Below are 8218 nucleotides of genomic sequence, written 5' to 3' on the forward strand. Positions count from 1 at the left end.
TGTAATACCTTAAGTTCATAAGGTGAGCCGTACAATATAAAGAGAGTGGGGCAAAAACATGGGGTTCCCGTATTACTCTCAGCTCCTCAGAAACGGGCCAGATTGTGTGGAAAAGTGGGGCGAGGGGAGACACGCGTCGATGTCCGTCAGAAAAAACATAAGACCAGGTATGTGGAGTGTAGCGAGGGCGTGGTTTACAAGATTCATTTATCATGTGGCAAAGTATACATAGGCCAATCGGGACGTTGTATAAATGATAGGCTCGGGAGGCACTCACTTGATCGAATGACATTTTAGCGAACGCCCACGTTTTACCGAATGACACTTTAGCGAATAGTCGGACGCCGCGAAGCGGCGTTTTCGGGTGGGCCAAATGGGTTCACATTTTTGTAATGAGTTGCCGCAGACTGTCGCCGCGAAGCGGCGTAAAGCGCAGCGCGGCGGGTGGGTTAACGCGCGCCCCCGTTATTCGCTAAAACGTTAATTCGCTCAAACGTCGCTGTTCGCTAAAATGTCATTCGCTCATGTGATATGGACCACCCGATAGGCTCAGGGAGCATGCACTGTCAGTTCGATCGTCGCCCTCGGGAAATCTGGCTGTGCACTATGACAGATGTGGGTGTGTCCCGAAGTTTGACAACACCATTATCTTGGCCCGAAACCGAAACAAAATGACAAGGGAGGTATCCGAAGCTTTTTTCATATCTGAGTGCGTTGAAGGAACGTGTGTCAGCGCTCCATCTATAGCCCTGTTTGGCTCTGAGGTGGCGTTTTTAAAATCTTTCGTAAAGTACGTAGATAGTGGACAGACGAACACTGATTGGGTGATGTCGCATTTCTGTAGTACATGTCGCGATTTTACGGTGTATATATATGTGTGTTTTCTGAGAATAAACTTCAGTTGCAAGTAGCGCTCTGTGTTGTTCGTTTCTTTTACTCGTCCGTTGTTTTTAGCGCTTTTACCCTCACGAAAATGAGAAAGAGGCGAGGCGTCAAGGGAGCTTGGCTAGTATTTGCTTGGCTTGTGGAGGCTACACGGCTGACGTCATGCCCCCTCCTACCCTTCTAATCTCCTTGGTCGAACCGAAACTCTTATCAGTTCAGTTGAGGTTCGGGTTCACTGCTTTCGGTACAGTTCCGGTTCAGTGCCGGAAAGCAGAAATATATTGAGAATATATTTTCCGCTTTGTTTTGGCAATAGGCTCTATTTCCGCTGATTTTTTTTTTTATTTTAAAATATACATCTTTATTTAAAAAAAAAGATTTATATATTTTTTTCAATATTGGCGAATCAGTATAATAAAATCTAAATTAACATACAAAACGTCGTGTTTATACGACTCAACATATATTTGTTTATCTCAGTCACATATATTTTACCCGAATCGAATTGTTGTCACAATGTGTGGTAGGTCGCTAAAATACCCGCGATTGGTTCAACCTTGCATCGCAGTATTAAAACTTGAATCGTATTTGTGCTTTTGAACTAAAGATTTAATTAGGGTGTATAAAATCATGGAATGGGAACTTCCTCGCCATGTACCATGAAATATAGCTTACGAAACATGTTTCACAATATAATGACGACGCAACTGAGCTAAAAGCAATAATACTTTAAAAGTGCCGAGAAAGTTTTAGGACAAGCCCTTTCAGTCTGCATTTTGAAAAGACACTGAGCGACAATCAACTCGTGCTTTCCTAACCATCATTGGTAATACTCAGCACCGTGATGCAGGCGAAGATTCATGCAGAAAGGAGAAATCGAAATTGTTCACTCTAATCTATATGAGTCTTCGTACTCAGATCTAATCTGGCCTAAAATAACGCGTACCCAAGCGAACCTTTTCTAAAGGGTGGTTCCCACTGCCCCATTTCTTACGTTAAGTTACGTTACGGAATATTACGCTGAAGTAACCGGGACCTCTGTGCACGCGACATTCGAGACACTAAAGTTTCGGTGACTTATACGTAACTTAACTTAATGGAAGAAAATGGGGCAGTGTGAATGAGCCTTTGCACAGAATAAACTGCAGTGATGGAAGCGGCACTTGACCTTTTGCAGTAGGTTCTGTGCAAAATATTGGTTTGTAGTAGCCACTAATGTTTCTGTAGCAGATGCCGACATCTGTTAACAGACCACTTGAAAATGAAAAACTGCTTGCATCTCAAGGAGTTTATTGATATAGTGGTCAAGGGTTCCTCTTTGATACTCGAGCATAATACTTATTACCGTTTGCTATAGGAATAGATAGGGCATAAAGCGAACACAGTATCCTTAAAGAAGGCTCAAGTAAGAGTAGGTTTCATTTACAACGGGTATTAAAAAAATGGTTCAAAAGTGAATCACAGCGCAACACTTCATTGGGATAAATCCTCTCTCCCGTCTCCATTTTACACTCGGTAGTTTGTTTAGCCCGTAAATGTAATTTCTGTAGAAGGCCAGCGAAAACCAGCATATCCGCTAATATGTCTAACAATAAATATGCGTCCCGCTCGTTCAATGAAGCTAAAAAAGTAAAAACTCTAATGCCATAAACAGCAAATGCAACCACCCAAAAATATCATAAGAGCCTACACTTGTGCTTTAAAGGAGACACTGCTCTTTAACGGCTCAGGAACCAGACTTACGTCAAAGCTCGCTGCCCTATCGATCGACAGTTGCACGGCAACTACCGTATTCATTCACATATATATAAACACGAACGTTTGTGAAATAAAATACAGCTGTATTTGAGACTCTGTGTGTTGTGTCCTCCTTCGTCTACTCCCAGTATCGGGGTTTGTCTTAATTATATATAGACACTTGTTTTCTTCTCCCTCTTTCTCTACTGTTCTTTTTTTTTTTTTAATTTAGTTAGAGATTAATTTGCCTATCGCACTAACCCAAGCGCTGCCCTATGTCAGCCGCTGCTCCTAGCACTCCGGTGCAAAGCGGTGAAGCTCGACACGCGCACGCTGGTGAGGGCAGGCGAAGGTGGACACGAGCGGCGCAAGTGCCACGCTACTTTGCAGTCACGAAACGTAGGCATGTGACAGACACGACGATCGAGTTATCCCACCAGGAGTACAATACCCTGGTTTTGTTTTATCACAGTAGCCACAATCGGCAATCCTACTATTTCGCAAAGTTTTGTCGGGACCCTTAGTTCCTGACGTCGACGACATCGCCTGGAAACGTAGACAAGGTCAGCGATCAACCATACAGCGCCGGCCAGAGCGTTTGATGCCCGGCATCAACGGCTCCGGCCGGTTGATTCGCAGCATCAAAGCGCGATATCATGGCATTCGTCATCTCCTTGTACGAGTTCTTCCATCGGCTGAACGATCTGAGTGAAGCGAATGTCCTGTGACATGCGCTTTTAGCATGTGTGCTTGTGGTTGTATATCTCCGAGCCTTCGAATGTATTCTGACCTAAGACGAAACAAACTATACGGTGAGTAGAGACGCCGTGAAATTCATATTTGTACAATTTTCTTTCCTTCTACTCCTCTGAATATTCGAGTCGACCAATAATAAAACATGTTTGTTTTGTTTTTGTGTTGTTTTAAGTCCATCTTGGAACAGGTGTAGCGCAACTTTTAGGAAAAATGGAATTTTGGCGCAAGATGTAGCAGACGTTCGTTCACTGCGCTATTTGGCGCAAATGGCGCCGCACTTCGATCACTGAAACTGGCATGGCCTGACTGTTAAAGTTTGTTCTTGAAAAGATGCTGGTCAATTCCACTTGCAATTAAACATCAGCCTTATTCATCGATGATTTTTTTTTTAAATAGAACCAAGTAGTATTTCCTGCGCTACTCGACATGGGAGCTACTTAATTGGTCCCTTTCTGACGGTCTACGTGCGTAGGTGACGTCACGTGCCCCTGTGTACTTTGTTTTTGTCCAGGCCACATACTCGCAACAGTCATGAAAAAAAAATAAAACGGAATATATTTATTGAAGTGTCTTCGTGACCCAAAGTTCCTGACTTTGGGTGCTCCTGAAGCTTAAACTAAAAATACGTGCAAAAAAAAAAAAATAAAATAAAAAGGAAGTTGGATGTTTTTTTTATTTGAACTTTTGTCGATCAATTAATTTTTCTGACGGCACCAGGAAAGGTGTATGCCAATGTATCACGTGGAACCGGAAACAAAAGAAAAAACAATATTGCTATTTTTCAGTGAACCGCGGAACCGAACCAAACCGTTATTATTTCTTTATTTTTTCCGTTCCAAAGAAGAAAAATCAAAAATGGCGATTTTTGGTTTACCGAGAAAAAATGCGGCATGTGGAGGTATAATGAGAAAAGGTATATACTTTTATACTTCCATGTTTCAGGTGACGTTTTTCTCGGTCGAATGATCAAAACAACGAAGGCTTTGGAGAGCATTCCTGCACGTTTTCGCGCACGTAAACCTTCTCGTGTTCGTGGTAGGAAAATTTAGGCGAGCTGCCACATGGAGATATTCTACGTCCTTAAAGGGACCATGAAGTCAATTTAATTTTTTTGTTTAAAGAAGGTGTTTTCGGAAGCATTGGGGTCCTGGCATGCCACACAATTTCTTCTAGAACGTTGTGACTCTTATTGTGGTACCTGCAAATAAATTTGCGAAACCGAAACAAACATTCAGATTTCTTCCCTTTTTTGCCTCTGGAAGAGAAGTGACGTTAGGGAGCACTGTCGGCATCGGTAGGATTTAGTGCACACTCAGTGTGGTTCCCGTGGTTCGCTCTGGTGCACGGCGGTCTGTGAAGAAAAGTGAGGGAATAGCGTCTTTCCTCAGACAAGGGAACTTCATGTTTTTACCCAGACTCCGGCTGACGTGAAGGTGCTGCTCAAAGTCTTCTGGTCGGAAATGCAACGAACAAATCCTGGCACCGCTGTCCACAGCTCTACGCAAGACGACGGCGCGCAACCAAATGCTGCGCATTGCTGCATCGGTCGGCAGTTTATGCAAACTAACGTCACCCGATCGACCGCACGTCTTTAGCCGACCTTTCGCGCAACCTACTACTGCACATAAACGCGGCATGATTGGTGAGACATGCCGCGTTTATGTCTCACCAATCACAAAACCAAAACCAAAAGTCCGCCGCCCCCGGCGCTCGTACCTTTTTCTTTTCTTTTTTTTTTTTGGTCCATGGTTGTTCGATGCTTGTTACGCGCCCGAGGTAGCAGTGCGGGATGCGTTCAACCAGTGACAAACGGAGGGATCACTTCAGATTATGCTTTTACACACGGTATGAAACCTATTAATTCCCAACTACAACTTCAAAAGATTATCCAACGTTCAAATAAAAATTTTTCATCACATCTCACCACCGAAATCGAAACCAAGAGCGCGTCTATCGTTTGAAACAATCGCTGGACGAGGAGCCCGTTGTCGTCACGCTTCGACGGCGCACTTTAGTTCACCTCTCTGTTGCCGCCTCGGTGGGGTCTCAGGCATCGTTCCCGGCGCTATTATTACCGCGCCTAGGGTGACCACCTTCCTGCTAGCGAAATGCGGGACACGCGGGGGGGGGGGGGGGGGGGGGGGGGGGGGGGGGGGAGTAGAGGAAATTTATTAGCACACGCACCACGAACCCAGGCTCTGTTAACACATTTAATATCCTGTGCTGTTTATACACCTGTATTGCGCCCATTAAGCTCAATTAATTTTCACTCCCAGTGATATATATTTTATGCCAAATGTCAATGCATCAAATGGAAATAGGAAACAGTAATCTTTTTCGGGTTATTGTTTCCTGTCAACGCTTACTTTTATCTACATGGTCATACACAAATGTTTAACATTATATTCTAATCTACAGCAACCCTTTCGCGTTGACACACTGATTTTAAAACAATTACAATATTTTATATTGAAACTTTTGGTGAGCAATTCTTTTTAGAATATTTTGCCAAGGGGTGAGGCACAACGGAGCATGCGCGTCGGTTCTTTTTTCAAGAACGACGGTTGCTTCCCACAATGCTTGGATAGAAAATGGTGTACCATTGCGATTCACACGATTATCAGCGACATTTACGCTTCCCCGTGCCCCGTTGTTCGGCAGCGCCATGAGTTGCAGAGTGAATTTTACGACAGTATGAAATGCGGGACATTTTGAAGATTTGAGAATTTCTTGCGGGACGCGGGACACGAGCCCTCAATGCGGGACAGTCCCGCGAGTCGCGGGACGGGTGGTCACCCTAACTGCGCCTGTTTGCTCGATTGATTCGGCACCTAAACTTCTGTGCGGGCTAGAACTTGGTCAACAGTATCTGAGACGTGCCTGACATCCATTTCAATCGTCGAATAAAACTTCGAAACTGCCTTCGTGGTCCCTTTAAACGTGTAAACCACATAGCAAAAACAACAACAACAACAACACCAATTGTTTTTGTTTTTTACATACTTTATTAACGGTCTTTAGTTCTTGACTTTGTTACTAAGAGTATGAAAGCTAAACAGGAAGAAGGATGACGATAGCGCTTGTCAAACGAACGCTGCAAAATGTCGCGGACGCGCTCACAGTCAACACGCTATCAGTAATAACGAACCCCATCAGCTATGGGGGCAGGTGATCAGCGCCTTGCGCTAAAGTTCACTGTGTCCGCTGCTTCTGGACGCTGCTCTTCGCCGACAGCTGCGTAGGAGCCCCGGGGCCGTTGGCCTTCCAGGACAGGTAGGTGGTCCAGAAGAGGGCGACCACGCTCATTCCCAGGGGGCGGTAGTCTTTGGGAACGAACTGATATATGAGTCCCTGGGCCGCCGGCCAGAAGACCAGCCTCGTCTTGAGTATCGAGACGTACTTCGTCCTGATGGCGTGCTGGATGGCGGCCCACGACAACCCTTTCAGAGCGCCGTTCACGGCGATGTAGCCCAGGAGGACGAGTGGACTGACGAACAGCTGACTGAGCAGTACTTTGACGAGCGTAGCGGTCAAGCCACCGTCTCCCACGAGCCGCTCCAGGAGCACGAAGGACAGCACTTGCACGGGACCCGTGAAGACGAGTCCGGTGACAAAGCTTCCAGCAGCTTGTCGAGCGTCGATGCTGACGGACGCACCACGGGTCACAGTCTGAGACAGCAGGTTAGCGACGAGGCTCACGATGGCGATGCTCGCAATCCGCGTGCCCATTGGGTTGGTGTGGAGCAGGTCGTCGTAGAACGAGGCTATTCGCATCATCTCGGAGCAGGAGTTAATTCTCTCTGCTGCCTCGCGAACCGCATGTTATGATGTACAGGACTGAGCATCTGCGGGGTTTCCGCTCCAGCAAACAGCTGGCGGTAGTCGTACATGTTCAGCTGTACCGAGCCACGGAAGTACGTACAATACGTGTCAACCTTTGGCCCTTTTTGTCATTAAAACTCGTGAGACGCGTCCGTGGGCAGTGAGGGAAGACGCACGGCGGAGAGGGCATGCAGCGCAAAAAATATTAATATACTTTTATTGCAATTAACTATACCAGTACTTGACATAAATCTGGCGGCTGTACCGTATAAACATACACACAACACAATTATTATTACAAATATGGCGGTATTGAGAGCAGCGATAGCCCGGCAGCATACACCGCGCGCAAGAGAAAAATTACCGCTTTTTTTTTTTGTTGTTATCTGCCAGATGGCGACATCACATTTCCATAAAAATTGTCGGCTCTCTTTTCACTGACATATTCATCCAAGCACGTGCTCACTGGTCGCACATAGTACATTTAATGCACATACATACATTAAAAAATACAACGTGAAAATACGAAAATACAAACAGTGTAACTCTGGTAATATGTAGGTGTCCATTTATCTCTTATAATCTATATTTTTTATTTATTTTTAGAGCTCAGCTCTTAGGCACCCGTTTCCGCCTTTGGCGGCGTCACTGTCGGTGTAAACGCGTCGCTAAATTTAGCGGGAAATTAAATTGGTGTTGAGATCATGTGACGTCAATTTTACCGCTATATCTAGCGGGAAATTGAATTGGTGTTGAGGTCATGGTACGTCGGAGAAACTGAATTTGTTCATAGGTAACGTGACACGAAGCCATGCGAAGTCGTGTCACGCTAAATTTAACGGGTTAAGATTCCCCGCTAAATTTAGCGGGGAAATTGACGTCACGAGACCTCAACACCAATTCAGTTTCCCCGCTAAATTTAGTTGGGGGAAATGACGTCACATGACTTCATGTTACATGACGTCATATCCCCGCTGACCGAAAGTGCGCTCCGCGAACCTTTGGTCAGCGGAGCGCA

At 45.3% G+C, this 8218-nt stretch overlaps 1 protein-coding gene across 1 annotated transcript; it reads right to left on the minus strand.

Annotated features, from left to right (window-relative positions):
* Nucleotides 1-6570: 6570 nt before the first annotated feature.
* On the minus strand, nt 6571-7155 carry LOC115333080 (protein Mpv17). Its single transcript, XM_029995622.4, has one exon. The coding sequence runs from the start codon at nt 7153-7155 to the stop codon at nt 6571-6573; it is 585 nt and encodes a 194-aa protein (XP_029851482.1).
* Nucleotides 7156-8218: the final 1063 nt, after the last annotated feature.

Source organism: Ixodes scapularis, unplaced genomic scaffold (genome assembly GCF_016920785.2).
Source record: "Ixodes scapularis isolate PalLabHiFi unplaced genomic scaffold, ASM1692078v2 PGA_scaffold2__306_contigs__length_199485367, whole genome shotgun sequence".
Taxonomy (NCBI): Eukaryota; Metazoa; Arthropoda; class Arachnida; order Ixodida; family Ixodidae; genus Ixodes; species Ixodes scapularis.